Source organism: Peromyscus eremicus, chromosome X (genome assembly GCF_949786415.1).
Source record: "Peromyscus eremicus chromosome X, PerEre_H2_v1, whole genome shotgun sequence".
Lineage (NCBI taxonomy): Eukaryota > Metazoa > Chordata > Mammalia > Rodentia > Cricetidae > Peromyscus > Peromyscus eremicus.
In genome coordinates this window covers 110,564,681-110,583,328 of record NC_081439.1, presented here as the reverse complement: position 1 = coordinate 110,583,328, position 18,648 = coordinate 110,564,681, and the positions used below count along the sequence as shown (strand labels likewise).

The 18,648-nt window shown below is 38.6% G+C and overlaps 1 protein-coding gene across 1 annotated transcript; it reads left to right on the top strand.

Annotated features, from left to right (window-relative positions):
• The first annotated feature begins 305 nt into the window (after positions 1 to 305).
• Positions 306 to 1,259, top strand: LOC131898984 (olfactory receptor 10A5-like). Its single transcript, XM_059250307.1, has one exon. It carries the CDS (start codon positions 321 to 323, stop codon positions 1,257 to 1,259), a length of 939 nt encoding a protein of 312 aa, XP_059106290.1. The 5' UTR covers positions 306 to 320.
• The last annotated feature ends 17,389 nt before the right edge of the window (positions 1,260 to 18,648 follow it).

The following is an 18,648-nucleotide window of genomic DNA, read 5'->3' as shown; positions in this document are numbered from 1 at the left end:
TAGAGTAGCCTGCTGCTATGCTTTCTCCATCACAAACTATTGCATCCCTCAAGCCATGAGCCAAAATAAGCCTCTCCTCCTTTTGGTCATTTGTCAATTATTTCATCAAAGCAAGGAGAAAAGGAAGAAATGCGGCAGCTACTAGGTAAGTCCACTTAGTAGAACATGTACGAAGTATCTTCTAGGGGAAGAAGAAACAACACTTGAGTTTATGTGCTAGACAGTTTCTCTGATGCTCTTGCTCCCTTCCAGTAGTGTTTGCTCCTTTATCAGTTGCTTATACTTCCTCTCCTCAGATCTTAAGCCTGAATCGGATAGAGATGGGTAATCTGACAATAATCAAAGAATTTCTCCTTCTGGGATTTGGAAGCCTCCACGGGTCACAGTTTTTCCTTTTTGGAACATTTCTTGGAATCTACATAATGACCTTACTGGGGAATATTCTCATCCTTACAGTAACTTCCAGTGACCGCAGCCTCCAAACTCCCATGTACTTCTTCTTATCCAATTTCTCCTTCCTTGAGATCTGGTATACAACCTCCATTGCTCCTAAGATGCTGAAGACCCTTCTCTCTGGTCCAGAAGCAATTTCTTTTGCAGGATGTGTGGCTCAGTTTTATTTCTTTGGCTCCATGGCAGTAGTTGAGTGCTTTCTCCTGGCAGCCATGTCTTATGACCGATACCTTGCTATCTGCAGCCCTCTTCGGTACCCATCTCTCATGAACCTCCACACATGTATCTTGCTTGCAGGTGGATCTTGGGTGGGTGGATTTATAACCCCTGTTGTCACTGTCACTATGACTTTCCAGCTGCAGTTCTGTGCATCCAATGAGATTGATCATTTCTTTTGTGACCTTGCCCCCGTGTTGAAGCTAGCTTGTTCTGATCCTGAGGAAGTAGAAAAAGCTACTTTCCTCATGGCTTCCTTTGTCACCATGGTACCCTTCCTGCTTACTGTAGCCTCTTATATAAACATTGTGGTTGCTGTCCTCAGGATACCATCAGCTGCAGGAAAACAAAGAGCCTTTTCCACATGCTCCTCCCACCTCATTGTGGTCACTCTGTACTATGGAACTCTGGGAACAGTGTATGCTATCCCTACAGCGACTCAGGCCACTGCCCTAAACAAAGTCTTCTCACTGCTCTACACTGTGGTCACCCCCATGGTCAATCCCATTGTGTACAGCCTGAGAAACAAGGATGTTAAAAGGGCAGTGCAGAGACTCCTGAGTGAGTGGAAGCATGCCATGAAGACCTAATAGCCTTCTCCATCCCCAGACTCCTTTCCCCAGCAACTTGAACTTCTCTAACGGGGGTCAGATACTTGATTGACAACTTGGCATTTCAAGCAACTGCTGTTCCCTTCTTCCAGGAAATCACTAGCAAGCGAGGGACTCTCCCTCCAGTTTTTACAGTCTAATATTTTCAGGTGAACCCCTGAACAGAAAGAGTAAATTTATCAAGATGGATGTAACTCCACCGGGCTTCTCTACCATATATTGGTTCATTTTAAGAGGAAATTGGAAACACCAAACTTGATCATTCACAAGAACCAAGATATAAAATCAATCTAAGTGCCTGTCAACTGATAAATAAAGAGAATATAACATTCACTCATATACCTACACATATGTGTACATATATTCATGTAACACACACACACACATACACACACACACACACACACACACACACACACACACACACTCCAAAGCTTAAAGAAAGCTGAACTTATGTTATTAACAAGAAAATGGATGGAGTTGGCTGGAGATAATCATGTAAGCAAAATAAACAAGACTCAGAAAGATATCACATTTTCTCACATATGGAACCTAGTTTTTATTTAAAATGACATAAAAATAGAAGAAAGTGCTAGGGAGAAAGCAGGGCTCAAAGGGAGTAGGGGTGATAGAGTAAGGGGTAAAGTTGATCAAATTACATTATATATATATATATATGTAGATGTAAATGTCATAATTAAATCTGTTATTGTGTGCAATTTATGTATGTCAATCATTAAAAAAAATCCAGTTTGCAACAACAGCTTCATTCCATAAAAACTTCTTCCTTCCTCATTTTCTTTTTCTGTGTTTATGAGAGAAGTTGATAGAATTATCTGTTAGTATTAAGGTTTCTTAGTTATATTACCTACCAGTGTCTCTATGTATCCACAAGCAAATGCCTCCAAGAATCTCTCCCCACTTCATACATATACATGGTTATAGTGCTATTTCCATTGTTCTTCATACTCCAAGACTTCCTATTATCTTCCCTTAGCTTCTGCCTAGCAAGGCCCTTCACTGTATCTCACCTTGAATTTCATTAATATTACACTGGGTATATCTCATTTTGTCATGTTTCTTTAGTTCGTCTGTCTTTCTACTGATGAAAACCATCTCTAAAATGATAGAGCAACTATTGACTAGTTCACTCACTCGGACAATTAATCAAATCCCTCAAAGACTGGAACACCATTGTCCTCATGTTTTTAAAATAAATTTTAAAAAATACGTTTTTAATTGACATAGAATTACATCATGTTTCCCCATCACTTTCTTCCTTTCAACCTACCCCCAGCTACCTTCCCTTGAACTCTTGCCATATTCCACTCCCATTCTCAAGTTCATGCATATTTTTCTTCGATTAGTATTGTTATATACACATGTGTATGTGTGCATATGTATGTATGTATATATGTATGTATATGCACAAATACATATAAAATACAACCTGCCAGGTCCATTTTGTTGGTGGTGTATATATTGTTTAAAGGCTGATCACACTGTGTTCATTAGACAACCAAAACTACTGTGTCTATGGCTCAGGGATAAGTCCTTATTCCTCTTAATTTCTCCTAGCGTGGCATTCCACACAGAACAGTTACAAATAATCACTTGTTGATTAAGTCAATCAGTGACTAGTAAGAAAATGGATATATGAGTTCACTCATTATTCCTTTTCCCCAATTTTGTGGTACAGCCACACCAAACTTCCAAAATAGGCTCAAAGGCAAGAAGTATCCATGCTTGCCATATCTACCCCACGATATCTAAAGCCAGAGTGAGAAAAACAAATGTCCTTGTTCCAATAGGGCCTCTTCAGTTGAAGAGCAATGTATTTCATCACCTATCTCTCTTCGCCACTTGTTTCCAATTTTGGTATCTGGCCTATGAAACTCTCTGGCTTGAGGACAAGGTAATCTTGATTGGCTATCAGTGACATGTATATGTGTGGTTAAATCTAATTTCTGGTGCTACCTCTAGGGACACAAGAAGCACAGATAGCTATCCCCAAACCTCCACTTACAAAATGAGTCCAAGAATGCCAAGCAGTTTGGGAAACACTTCCCCAGCTGGTTCTTCCTACTCCCTTCCCGACCACCCACAGAGCTCCCTGTTGTATAGGGCCTAATTGTCTCTAATCTAGTTTTAACTTCTTGTAATTACCCTCAATTATGAAATAGAGCCTGCAGAACACACTTCTTGTGGTTAAAACCTGGATCTAGAGTAGAAGTGTAATTACCGTTGGGCTCTCAGGGGTTCTGCCTTCTGCTCAGATGAACAGTGGAAATGCCTCATCTGCTCCAGCCACATACGAGTGTTTCTGAATACAGTTGAAGAATTTGTTTAGTGTGCTTGCCATTAGGAAAGATTAAAAATATCTACTGCCCTCACATCAACTAAACCTAGAAATCTTTAAGAGCTTCCCTTTGCCCTTAGGATAAAGCCCAAATGTTCCATGGAAGTGAACAGCCGACACCTGTTACAGGATCCCCAAACATATAGCCTATCTTATTGCCACTCCTAGCCTAAGAATTTATAATTGTAGCCCAAATCTCAGCTTTTTCCTCTTTCTTGCTCTTCAAATTCCTGTCTCCCTTGTGTTATGTTCCTCAAGCCCATTTGCCTCCTGGGAACTTTCACACATTACATTCTTTGTCTCCTTCCTTCTCTCTTTTTCTTTTCTTTAGTTTTTGTTCTTTCTTTCCTTTTTAAAATGAGATATGGTATCATGTGGTCTGCATTGCTCTAACACTCACAGCCATGCCATTTCTCTATCGCCACAGTGCTGGGGCTCTAAGTATGCTCTATTGCGTCCAGCTCCATGCCTCTTTAATTTGGACAATCAATAGGGTGCCACCCAGTCTTTACATATATGCTTTTCAGGCACTCTAGTTTTTCACTACAAATTTTCACAACTACAATTAAGTAGTTATATGAATATAACAAGTGTGTGTGTATATACATATAAACACATATGCATATATGCGTACCTTCTACCTGCATCATAAATTTCACCAAGGCAGGTGAGAATTCTACCACTGAACCACAGAGGGAGGATAGGGGAATCCGTGGCTGATATGTAAAATTAAATTAATTATAAAATAAAAATATGTATTAAAATAAATAAATAAATTTCACCAAAGCATGATTCATGTCAGTTCTGTTTGACTTCTATAACTCTATCACCAAGCAGAGCACTTAACATGGAATGATTTGTCTAATAAATATTTGTTAATAAAAGAACAAAAAGAGCCATCTAAAGTCATTTCATTTGTTTGATAAAGCATTATGTTGCTCTCACTCAAGATATGATTATTTAATCTCCTTGTGGGTCAATTCACTCCATTCTGTTTCCCACACCACAGTTGTACTCTAGGATCCACTGTCAATCACTTTACAAATGTGTGTAGTTCTGTCCAGAACTGGAAGACTGCATATGGTTCAAGATAGCCTATCCCTAATACTAAGAAGCATGTCAAAGTGTAGGTCATGCTTCCAGTGGCAGTATAGCTTCTCTTCTGTACCCCAAAGGCAATACTTTTCTATTGCTGAGCTCTGGTTGACATACTTGCCTATGCAGTGTGAATAGTTTTTTTTCTCTATTTAGTGAAACATTATGTTAATGATTGGACAGAGTAATTAATAGCAAATCAGATTAAATTTTCATGTCTCTGTACAAGCCAATGAGAAATTATCCTCCATTAACCTGATCAGTACAAACTGTCATACTAGATTAGAAGAGATACAGCTCCAATTTATACCTTAACCCTCACTGTGTGGGCCAGATGGTTTGTTGGTACTTCAGCATCTGCTCAGGGAAGAGAGGGAGGAGATCTAGAGTGAGCAAACCTGGAATAAGAAGGAAGAGGTAAAGCAGGCTTCAGGACTGGTCTAGTACAAGAGTACCAATAATACCTGTATGTTTATACTACAACCTTGGTCGTATTACATCTCTGTATAAAGCTGTCCGTGTAGGATAGGCAGAAGTAGAATTGTTCTCAGGAGAGTGGTGGTGATCATATTCAAGTAAAAGACTGTTACTGTGTTTCAGAACAGTGCAAATGGAGATAGAATTCCAAAGAGATGGTCAAGAGGTAGTCTCACTTCTCAGGAAGAGGATCATGCTAAGAGTTAGATAGGCATCATGCACTCTACCAAATGGATTGCAGTACAGAGGTGAATTGTAGTGCAAACAAAAAATACAGGTAAATAACACACAGTACATCTCTGCAGGTTATTCAAGATTGCAAAATTTTAACTTATTTCCCATTTTTCCTCTTGTAAAGCTCTGCAGGCTCCTCAAGTTCATTTCTCACCCCTCTCTTCATCTATAGTCTAAAAACGTTGCCAGTGTAAATATGAATAAACATGCAAATGTAATGTAGGGATATAGTATCAGCTGTCAATATTCTCTTGGCTGGTCGAGGTTTACTTTAACATACCTTATATAAATTTTGTTTCATGGTGATATTAAAGTAATAGGATAGAATGTATGCCATAGCCATGAGAATTTATATACTCAAATGAGAATAATTCAGAACCCTACTTTTAGGGACACTGAAATATCAATTAAAAAGCTAAGTAAGAGAAGTGGTTCTAGATCAAAGTCATAGGAAGTTAAGTAATGAGATGACAAAGTCAGTAAAAATTATTTTCTAAATTTTCTGAGCTATTTGTCCCAAGAGCTGAGGACAGAGTTGAAACTCCAAGGATTATTAGGCAGCATCAGTCAAAACCAAAATGTCAAATGTTATGTCAAACTTGTTAATGAAGAATTCAATCACACAATTTTTCCAGTGCTTCTGAATGTCTATTCTACTAGCTTTACTTCTCGTTTTTGAGAGGACAATATCAGTCAATCAACAAGTAAATAATAGCAGTAAAAGAACACAACTCTTCATCTGTGTTTGAATTCTGCACCTGTTTTGAGGTCTCTGGCATGCCAACATTTATCTCTTAAGAGTCTAGCGTATAAACCATTTGTCGCCCTGGTTACAATTCTGTTCCAAAACACCTCGTTTGACGAGCTTCCCCGGAAATTTCAAAACAAATGTCATATGTTCCCTGTTTTCATTCATCACTCAAAGGACATTGACATCTTTACCACAAGTTCACTCAACCAAAGTTCTTCAACCAAAGTCAGCTTATTCAATCAAGCTGGGTTCATCTGCCATCATTTTTACAGTTGAAAGGCATAAAGATAATTAATGAAGCAAATCTCTGACATTTTCAATATTACCATCATTCTTGTGGAGGACTAGATGACCAACTGACACATTATCATAGACACAGTCACTAAATCTTTTGGAGCAGTCTCATTTCTTGTTCTCCATAATGTTCAGCCCCTAGTAAGCATCTCTTAGCATGTAATGTATCCCACTTGCAAGTTCATGACATACAACATTTGATAGTGATCTTTTGCTGTGAACAATAGTCGTCACTTTTTTTTTTCTGGCAATGACATGAAAGAACAAGCATTTTGATGTTAATGCCAGCTAGTGTCAAACTGGTTAGTAGACTTTAAAGGTTTTGTTCCTGAGAGTTTAAAGCATGTTGCCAATTTGGCCTTGGCCATGGTTCCAGACATTGAGTAACAACTTCCCTTTGGGCAGTATAAATGTAACCTCAAGGATGATTATTTTAGAAGTCAGGACACTTGTGCCATTCTTTCTCTTTCATATATTTTGTAATCAAAGCTTGGACTAACTAAAGGTCACTGTCACACAGGATTCAAGAATAGGTAAGTAGGGTTTAGGGCAGGTAGCTTACTCTAATTCTCATGTACCAGTTAGAAGACCCTATAATATTTTTCTTATCCTGTGTCTTGAGTTACTGAAGCATTTGATATAGGTTACTATATCAGATAGTTAGCGCTGACTTTGGAACCTAAATCTGAACATTTGCTATTAACTTGGTCAAGTGTATTACTTGCTGTCACAGAGCTGCTGTTTCCCTATCTACATAATGAAATAATATCCGCCTCAAAGGAGTTGATGAAATGACACATAAAACAATTAGCATGGTACATGGCACATACTGAGCACACACTATTAATTGATTGAGCAACTATTCAGAATTAGCGAGGTCAGAGTATCTTTCAAAGCAGTAATATAACATTTCCATTAATATGGATTCTTGTTATTCAACTACTTCTTTCATAGAGTTAATGTCAGAAACAGGATTCCATTTCAGCCATCATCCAAAAAGAGAGTGAGGTTCTCCCAGGCTCAGGGAATGTATCTCTGTTTCCTTGGGACATTAACACAAACCAATCATTCCTGAGTTGATGGTAGTATATGCCCTTCCCACTAACAAGGACTTAAGAGTCTCTTATCTTCAGCTGCCACTACTGCTACACAAGGCTTCCATTAATCCTCTGCATCTTTGCATAACAGGACGGAATTTATTCAAGTGAACTTTCTTCTTAGTGAAATGATTAATTGAGGTATTGTTATTCTCTGCTGTTACTTCCAAATGTAAATAATTAATTTTATAAATGATAATTTATTTAAGTTAATGTAAAATACTAATTTTATTTAAGTAGATGGCTTAATGGAATCTTTGCTAGTAAATAGAAAAGTATATCAGTGTTTCAGATGTAAATAAAATCTATACTATTACTCTCCATTATTTATGTAAGGTAGTAATTTACCAATCAAATTCTTTCTTTTTATACCTGATAACTTATAAAACTCTCAAACTTGGTATACAAGTGAGGCAGTTGTATATCATGAACTTACCCATTTATCCACATGACTAAAACGTTATATGTACCTAAAGGCTTTCTTCTTAAAAACTATAATTTCCTATTATTTGTGGAACTGAAAACTAAAGATTATTCTTTAATAATCTTAGGGCAGCCCAATGTGATAAAACAAAAAATAATCCACCCAAACTTATGGAGACTACTTCTAGAAACCCCACCCAAGGCTCTCAATAGCACTTTATACACATTTTTAACTGAGTTTGGTTGCTGAGCTTAAAGTAGAATAGTAAATGTCAAAGGACTACTGGAGGTATATACAATATAATTAGTAGTCAAAGACTTTAGAGAGAAAACAAGATACTTCTTAAAAAGTAAATAGCCCAGGACCCTTTAGTGGGTGATTAAAGAACCTGGTGCTTCTTATGAGAGTTCCTTTAGGGTATCTCTACATCTCAGCGAAATCTAGTGATTGCTGTCCATAATGATGACCTAAAATCAACTTAAGGCCAAATTGTGTCAAGAAGAATTATCGTGAAAAGACGAGACCTATCTTAAATATTTGAAGCAATTGACTTCAATGATGAGTATTCTTTGAACATTTCTTTTATTTGGGACATACACTCGAAAGCACGTCTTTTCCTGACCACTGCCAAATAGACAGCTATTACAGTATCTTCCAACCAAGGTGTGTCACACTAGAGTCTTTGAGTCTGATTTCAAAGAGCAGATAAGGATTCTTGATGAGCACTGTGTGTGTGTGAGGGGGGTGGGGTGGGGAGAGAGAGTTGTTAATGAAATGCTTGCTAGATTTTTCTTCTTCTTTTCTGACATGCACTCATGTAAATATCACTAGTCCAGGTAGTAACTAAATTATTTCCAATATTAAGTTAATGAGATGGCTGTTTTACTCCCCCCTCAGTGTGTGTATGTGTGTGTGTGTGTGTGTGTGTGTGTGTGTGTGTGTGTGTGTGTGTGTATAGGAGTTGTTATCAAGGGATGGAATCTGAAGCTTCAAGGGGTTTATTAAAGCCACCCTTTACATAAAAAGAATGCATGGGAACAGCCATTTTAACAGAGCACCTTCCAGAAGAAATGGTTTCCAACAGGAAAAGAAGGTTTTGTCTAGGCAAGGTTATTTTTCCAGGTTTCTAATGAAGTTGGGGGATTTCCTCTCATCTTGTTACCAATAATAAACAACTTGAGTTGGGGGAGAATACAAAATAATGACCTCCCATGGAGCTCTTATGCACTGACTTTTAATAATTCCCTCTGAGCCCATTTCCTAGTAAAGTTCTTTGTAGTTAAAAGATCTTTAACTATGTCATGTATGTCCAATTAAAACCCTCTACTTTATATTGAATGAAGTATCAACTTTTTAATCTCACTCATTAGTGGGTAGATGAGGGAAGGACTATGATGAAAGAAGCAGACTACTGACTTTAAGAAAAGGATCTACCTAAAAACCTAGCTATAGGGTACATAGGCAGCTTGTAAGGGACTGCTCTGTATGTATATAGTGTATATTTTGTATGAAGGCATTTCTGTGAAATATGTTACTTATCCATACAGATACATACATATCTTTGAATATATAATGGTAACAATTACAGCAAAATAACTTGTCCCTTTGAAATCTGTCTTCAATGTTGGTAAATGCATTTGTATGGAGTACCTTCTTCCAGGCAAATGGCAAATAGTAGCTGCCAACTAAGCATGCTGTGTTATTGATGTTCCATTGGAAGCTCCACCTCAGCCTCCCTTCTCCCTCTCCAAACTCTGCCCCTCATAATACCCACCAGGTGGTGGCTCCTCTCTCAGCTTCTCAAGACCACACGCCTACAGGGTATTTAAGTTTGGGTCCATAGACCCACCACATGATTTCTCTTCTGCTCCCCCCACCCCGAGATCACCTGAGAATGCTTTGCTCAGATTAAACCTGGCATTGTTAATTCGGCTTGATTTGCCTTATTGTATCAGCAGAGAAACCCATTACCAGTGATTCAAAATACTTATCAATTATATTCTTCTGGATGAGTACAGGTCTATGTACAATCATTCTCTCTCTCTCTCTCTCTCTCTCTCTCTCTCTCTCTCTCTCTCTCTCTCTCTCTCTCGCTCTCTCTCTCTCGCTCTCTCGCTCTGTGTGTGTGTGTGTGTGTATGTGTGTGTGTGTGTGTGTGTGTGTGTGTGTGTGTGAGAGAGAGAGAGAGAGAGAGAGAGAGAGAGAGAGAGAGAGAGAACATTCAAATTGGGGTATGTTATATAAGCACATATGGCAAGCATGAGAAGATGTAGACATTTTAATGAAGTCAGTCCAATTCACACTTTCTAGTAGTCTGTGTTGACCACGAGTCTTCCTGTTCCAGGGCCCTATTTACCATCTTTAACATGGATTCCATGGGTCAAACTTGGCTCCCTTAGAGATTACTTAGATTATCTTATTCTACCCTCTGGTGCAGCCCAACAATCCATTGCTTCATCTTGTGCTTTCAGCCATAGCTACCACCTGTTCTTTGGCTGATTCAGGCCAGAATGATTTGCTTGAAAATGATTCTTGACCCTGATTGGATTGAGTTAAGCACTAGTCCTGGCAGAACCAGGAGTAGAAACAAAGTGACAAGGTTGGACTGCAGGGCTTTGCATGTTGTGGACCAATCTCCCTTGGGGACAGTAGAAACCAGGATGCTGGAGAGGCTGCCTGAAGTGAGGACTGCTGGTTTGGTGTACAAGAAGGTTATGTAGCACCTATAGGGACCTTGGCCTACTAGAAAAAATCAAGTGAAAGAGTGAAATAAGAACCAAGGTGAAGTTCATGAACAGGAGAAAGTGTAAAAAGAAAATATAGAATGTCCTAGATTATCACTCCAAAGTGAGTCTAAATGTCCTGATGTCATCTCTAAGAAGATATCACTTAGTCATTTACTGAAGGCAGACTATTAGCTAACCACTTCCTTCAACACACACTGGGTACATCTAATCAATCAGAATACCACTGCTTCTCTTCAAGAATTTGTACATTAAAATAGATCAAGTAAAAAAGTTCTTGTTCACATGAGAAATGCTGTAGTAGATGCAAGTGGAGGCTTCTTGGAGAAATTAAGTTATACAGGTAAACAAACATTAAAGGTGGCATGAAGATTTAAAGGGTAGGCACTTGATTTTAGGAAAAAGAAAAAAATTGTCTTGGAATTGAAGGCTTTTCATGAGGCTGGCTTCAGCTTCTCAGGTCTCTGTTTTCACCAGCATGAACCATTCACTGCACATACACTCACATTAGATCAAGTGCAGCAGTTTGGATGTGCATAATCTCTTTCACTTTCAAACTAGTACAGATGGTGATCACCTTCTGTGGAATGCCCTCCCTGGTCCTTCCCACAAATTTAATCTGTTCCTCTTGATTTGGCACAGACAACATTCTCTTCGGGAAGGCTTCCTTTACCATGACCATTGTTCTCCAGAGTGGCTAGACTGTCTGAATTCATTTTATGGGCTTCTTCTAACCAAGTGGGTGACAAACAACAGAAATTTACTTTCTCTTAGTCTTGGGGACTGACATCAACTCAAGGTTGGTTCTTTTGTGGCAGAAATTGCTGCATGACTTGTTCCTGGCTTCTTATAGATTTTTGATAATCTTTCACACTCCTTAGCATGAATATGTATCCCCTTGATTTATACCCTTATGATCATACAGTACTCTCTTTTGTGTCTATTCCTGTGTCCAGTGTTCTTCTTTTATCAGAGTCCTGGTCATAATTAATTAGGGACCATCCTCATGAACTCATTTTAACTTTATAACCTCAGTGAAGTTAACCTCAGTTGTATTAGAAGTACTGGACATTAGGACATGAGTATAACTTTATTTGGGGAGGAGAACAGTTCAATTTATAATAACGTCTTTTCTTCCATAGATCCCTGCCATTATCATAGTATTAATCAACCTAATTATAACTATCAATTTAATTGTCTGTCTGTCCCATCAAGCTGGGAATGCCATAAGAGCAGAAATTATGATTTATGCATTATTGTATCCCTAGTATTTGAAAGAAAACCAAGAACATAGTAGGCTTTTGGTACATATTTGTTACAATTATCAGTGTCACTTGTTTTATCAGAGGCCAATGTTTTTCACTTGTGCTCTTGACCTGGGAACTTTGTGGCTTTGCAAGGAGCATGTCCTTACCGTCTCTTGCTTCTTCAACTTCTCCTTCTTTAATAGTACTCAAGACCAGAAGGAGTTTTTATCTCTACAGGCCTTTATTGCTGCTTTAGCATAAACACCCATTTTCTATCCTTAAACCCAAATTCTGAGACTCATAAAGTCATTTTACAATTTTATTTACAAAAAATCAAACATTTTCTACTTATACTATAAAAGTAACATCTTCCCTCAAGCTTTCTGTTCTAGTTATAACTACGATTATTTCCTTTCAGGGTCAAATTTCTTCAAAAAATTAGCTATACATAATGTCTTCTCTTCTTTTTCTTTTTGTCATTCATTGGTGCCACTTCAGTACAGCTGCACACACATCACTATAAGGATTTCCTTACTGAAGTACTCAATGATGTCCAGGTTATCAAATACAATAAACTCTTGTTTGTGGGTAGCTTATTCCCCTGCTAAATAGCCTTCCTTCAGCATAATTTATCTCTTATGTAAATATGTTCTTCTAAGTTTGTGGTTTGCTTCTTACCTCTTTATCTTACCCTCATCTGTTGGATATTCTTTGTCTACCTGATGTCTAAGTGATGGAATTTCCATGATTCTATTCTCAGTTCTCTTCTCCCTCTAAATTGTTTCTCTGCATGATTGTACCCACTTCCATGCTTTTAAATGCCACCTACATGCTGATGACTTCTAAATTTATATTTTTGAACTATCTATCTCTTCAGATTTCCAAATCAGTATATACAATTATCTGCTTGACATCCACCACCAAATCAGAACATTTCTGTGCAAATGGGATGTATCATTTTTCCCCTCCCACAAACCTGGTACTACTCTAGCATTCTATATCTCAATGACTATTTCAAGTACTTAATTCAATTCACAACCACTGCAAAGGAAGTATTATTGATGTTTCCTCCATGTAAATCATCAAAAAATCCCATCAATTCTACTTTTGAATATATCAAATGCAGTTCAGTTTTCATCTCTGCCGATATTCACCTAACCCACATCATCAAAATCCCTGACCAACAACAGTGTAGTTGTGTTCTAACTAGTTTGCCAACAGCTATCACCTCTTTACTGCTGTCAAAACTTAATCTTTGTCCAGCATTCAGTTATATCTAAAAACATAAAGTAGATCATGTTATTCTACTAGTGACCATTCAAGAATTACAATCTCACAGTAAGGCCAGTGAAGCTCTGGATTAAGTTGTTGCTTTCCAGTCTTAAGTCTGATACTCTCTCCCATGACCACTACTTTCTAACCACACTTGTCTTTTTTCTGTTCCCAGAACACTCAAGTCTTTACTACTAGCCAGGTGGCAGTGGCGCACGCCTTTAATCCTAGCACTTGGGAGGCAGAGGCAGGCAGATCTCTGTGAGTTCGAGGTCAGCCTGGTCTACAGGGCAAGATCCAGGACAGGCACCAAAACTACACAGAGAAACTCTGTCTCAAAATTTTTTTTTTACAAAAAGTCTTTACTACTATAGACCTTGTTAGCTTTTCTCCCTACTACCTCACTCCATGTTTAAAAGAAAATACTATTTTTTCATACAATATGTTTTGATCATGTTTTCCCCTCCTTAAGTTCCTCCCAGATCCCCCCACCTCTCTAGCCACCCAACTTTATGTTCTTTCTCTTTCTCTCCAATCTATACTTGCTCTTTGTCTGGATTATTTCTATTTGTCCTTTGGCTCTCTTTTCAGATGCTAAATCTTCAGAGAATCCTTCTCCGATAGTCTCAATATGACCCAAATAAATTACCCTTGTTAGGTGCCTTCCTTGAATGCTGCACTCTTCTTTCACAGTGCTTATAAAAATATTAATCCCTTGAGGGATTCTCATTATATAGGTGATACCTGAAATCAAGAAAGTAATAATGGTTTAAATAGTTTAGTAAGGGTAGTAGAGCACTCAGCAATTAACTAAAAAAATTCGCTCGATATTTATTATAGGGCAAGCATTCTTCTGGGTATAGAAGACACAGTAGTAAAATTCATAGTGCTATAAGTATATCTAGCAAGACAAACTCGGGTATGCTTCAGTAAAAAGTTTCAGAAGGGAACAGTAAATCCAACAAATATTTTGATTTATAGATGAATCTAGATAAAATGACAATTCCTTAAATTTTGGCATACTATGAGTCCTATAGCAATAGGAGAGCATCATTTGGCTCTACAATGTGATAAATGAAAAAAGACAGGCTAATCTTTGCTGTGGTATGTATGGCAAATGTGTTGCTAATTAGTCGATAAATAAAACACTGATTGGCCATTGGCTAGGCAGGAAGTGTAGGCGGGACAAGGAGGAGAATAAAGCTGGGAAGTGGAAGGTTGAGTCAGAGAGACACTGCCAGCCGCCACGATGAGAAACAGCTTGTGAAGATGCAGGTAAGCCACGAGCCATGTGGCAAGGTATAGATTAATGGAAATGGATTAATTTAAGCTGTAAGAACAGTTAGCAAGAAGCCTGCCATGGCCATACAGTTTGTAACCAATGTAAGTCTCTGTGTTTACTTGGTCGGGTCTGAGGCTGTGGGACTGGCAGGTGATAGAGATTTGTCCTGACTCTGGGCCAGGCAGGAAAACTCTAGCAACAAATCTTTTTGAAGATAATGATGAATCTAAGGGTCAAAAAGTTGAAAATATTATCTAGGCAGTGTATAAATAGTGTATGGGTATGAGTAACTATTTACAGCAATGATACAGTAAATTGTCAGATGCAGCCTACTAGGAGATGAGACTGGAGAAGGCAGGAGTAAAGCCATGGAAAACACAGAGTGCCAAGCTGAGGAGCTTGTATTCCATCCTACATAAATGTCAAGTATCTACTATGCTAAGTGCAACTTCAAATGACTCTCTGTCTCTGTCTGTAAAGGGCTTACAGTCTCATGGGAAGACAGACCTATGCACAAAACTGCACGGACCAGTAATGCTATACATGAAAGATGAAGAATAAAATCCTTCTCTGGGGGAAGGCATAACACAAAGTCAGTCATAAAGGGTTCCAAGAGAAGGTGAAGCTCATGTGCCTTGTTCTTTGTCTATATGTCCCATTAAAATGCTATTGGGTATTTCTATTAGGTTGTTTCAGACTAATTAATTCCTTTTGAAATTAAGGTAAATAGAAGCCTTGGAGCTTCACTTTGAGATTTACGAGTAGTTCTTTCAAGATCTACATAGTTTACAATGTTAAAACATAAATTTTGAACAATTTGACACCACGGCTATTCAACGATAATATCTTTGAGCTTGGAAACTGTCTACATTGTTCATTATTCTCTTCTTAGCACATAGCACAATTCATGGATAATATTAAGCTTTCAATAAATATTTTGATTCAATAAATGAATCCATGTATTCTCTTCCTTTTCTGAGCAGAATCCTTTTTTAATTTTTCTTCTCTCTTGAAGTGTGTAGCTTTATTATGTCATTTGATAATGTTTTGTAACTGACAATAAAAGCAAAAAAAAGAGAAACACATGTGAATCCATGTGAGAAAAATTCAAGTACATATCAGTAAAAAGACCCTGGAGGAAACCAGAAAGACGATGAAAACGCAGTAGGTACTTGTAAATGCTAAAGGAAAGTCAATCTGGAAAAAAAAATGTGCTCACAGCAATCCAAGTGTCTGAGACACTACTGCAAGTGCTTAAGGCACATTTCTGATTGGCTAACTTTCCTAATACCAGGTGATGCATAAACTGCTGGAGGAGAAAAAGTCATCAATGCTCCTACCTAGCTTTGTACCTCATGAGCTCTAATAATGACCTGTCTGTTAGTATATGCCCACCACTACAATAGTAGGACTGTTACAGGGGTAACCAGCTACTCTCTGATTGGATTTGAGGCTTGGATCACAAGAAGAAATTCATTTCTGATAATATACACCAAGTCAGGAACCTATGGTTGGGGAGGTCATAGGCCTTAGGGAAGAATCACCTACTGTTGTTCTGTTAAATGAACATGGAATCAAACTAAATGCTTATGTTTACATGCATAAATTTACATGCATAAATGCATGCTGCTGTGGGATGTTCTGTATGGCAAATGTGTTGCTGATTAGTCAATAAATAAAACACTGATTGGCCGTTGGCTAGGCAGGAAGTATAGGCGGGACAAGGAGGAGAATAAAGCTGGGAAGTGGAAGGCTGAGTCAGAGAGACACTGCCAGCCACCATGATGACAAACAGCATGTGAAGATGCCGGTAAGCCACGAGCCATGTGGCGTGGTATAGATTTATAGAAATGGATTAATTTAAGCTGTAAGAACAGTTAGCAAGAAGCCTGCCATGGCCATACAGTTTGTAAGCAATATAAGTCTCTGTGTTTACTTGGTCGGGTTTGAGAGGCTGTGGGACTGGCAGGTGAGAGAGATTTGTCCTGACTGTGGGCCAGGCAGGAAAACTCTAGCTACAAATGGCATCCAACGTGGTGGCAAGAGTTTCCACCTAAAAACTGAGAAAAAAGATTCTAAAACGGAGCTAAAAACAGTTCCTAATTGTCTCTTTCAAATGAACGGCAGCTGCTGGTTTGAGCTACTGACAGGTTCCTAGAGTGTGTGCTCGACCTGCTGCCGTATGGCGGGAATGAGGCCTCTGCAAGTGGCACATTAAGCTGCATGGTGGATTTAGACTTTGCTATCACAAAACAAAAAAAAAAAGAGGTTTCGGGGCTACCTGCTGCTTGGCTAAAAGCATAGACACCCCCCCCCATAGCTCCCAGAGCTGGTGGTAAACCACAGCCATGTTGGGAAGCTGAGGTGGGTGGAGCCAGCAGTCACAGCTGCTGCAGTTTAAAGCAACAGATTCACAATAAGACAGATTCAGATGTAATAGTTTAAATGTGTGTAAAATATACGTAGGCTTGAAAGAGACAAAAAGGTGATATATAGTTATATAAACAAATACATAGTTTAAAAAAATAAAGTCTTTAAAGAGACAGTAAAGGTAGTATAAAAAATAAGCCACGTAAAAATGGATATTACACAGAGAATCTGGATTGTGTTGTCTTTGGGATTTTTAACTGCAGAAAAACATTTGATTGTAAAAGCTGTTGAATTATGCCAAAATGTATATTTTAAAGATACCTTGACTTCAAAATTTGGATATAAGGATATGTTGCTTTGGAAAAGAGTCTCTTTTGTTTCCACAGAAAGCCAAAGGCTATGGATTTGTTCCAGATTAAGATACATCAGGTTTGACCAGCCAAGACCCCCTGAAAGGTCTTCGATGACACCATGGCCCAGATGATCCAACATCCAGAACCGTTTCAAGGTGACTGGCTCAGATGATACACCCCTACGGACTACTCCATAATCCTAAAATTTTCTTTGTGTCCCCATAAGATACAGCGCCCCCCTCCAGCAGGAAGTAGTAAGAGAAGCTACGCCCAAATTCCCAAATTATATGTAATTTTACTTTGTTAAGGTTAAAACCTTCCTTTTTGAAAAAAAAAGGGGGGGAAGTGCTGTGGGATGTTCTGTATGGCAAATGTGTTGCTGATTAGTCAATAAATAAAACACTGATTGGCCGTTGGCTAGGCAGGAAGTATAGGCGGGACAAGGAGGAGAATAAAGCTGGGAAGTGGAAGGCTGAGTCAGAGAGACACTGCCAGCCACCATGATGACAAACAGCATGTGAAGATGCCGGTAAGCCACGAGCCATGTGGCGTGGTACAGATTTATAGAAATGGATTAATTTAAGCTGTAAGAACAGTTAGCAAGAAGCCTGCCATGGCCATACAGTTTGTAAGCAATATAAGTCTCTGTGTTTACTTGGTCGGGTTTGAGAGGCTGTGGGACTGGCAGGTGAGAGAGATTTGTCCTGACTGTGGGCCAGGCAGGAAAACTCTAGCTACAGCATGCTCTTAGCCTTCCATCAGTCTTCCATTCTTTTTCACAGTAGATGGTGGTTAATGCAGAGACTCACAAAATTCAAAGAATGGAGAATAAGGGACTGTTGAAAGTTGTGCCTTAAATGGAATGCCATGTCACCCTCTCCAAGATTCAGGGTACATCATGAAAAGAAGGGATGAAAAGAATACAAAAGCAATAGTTTGGGGAAGAGTGCAACAAAACAGTGCCTTTAGGATACTGTATGGTGGTCACACACATTAACTCACAGCATTCATAATATATCAAACCAGTCAAAGCTCCAACATCAATCAGGGAAGGGCACCCATCACTGGGAGACAATGAGCAGTTAATGGATGCTGGAAGAGGGATATGATTTTCATTTTAAAACTATAATATTTTTATTTATTCTTTGTAATTTTCACACACAATGTATTTAGATCATAGCCATCCCAAAGAAGTACAGCTGAATGATACATGGAGCTACCATGGAGATTGCCCTATCTTTCCGCAGCAAGCCCACCAGCATCCGGGGTACAATGTTGGATGTGTAACAGACCTCGAGGCAAGAAAGATTTGCTAGAAAGAAGTACATTGGAGTCTGGAGTCCTTGTTGGGTGCATACCAGCACCACAA

Excerpts from the sequence above, each read along its gene's own strand:
- LOC131898984 (XM_059250307.1), top strand. The coding sequence starts at position 321 with ATGGGTAATCTGACAATAATCAAAGAATTTCTCCTTCTGGGATTTGGA.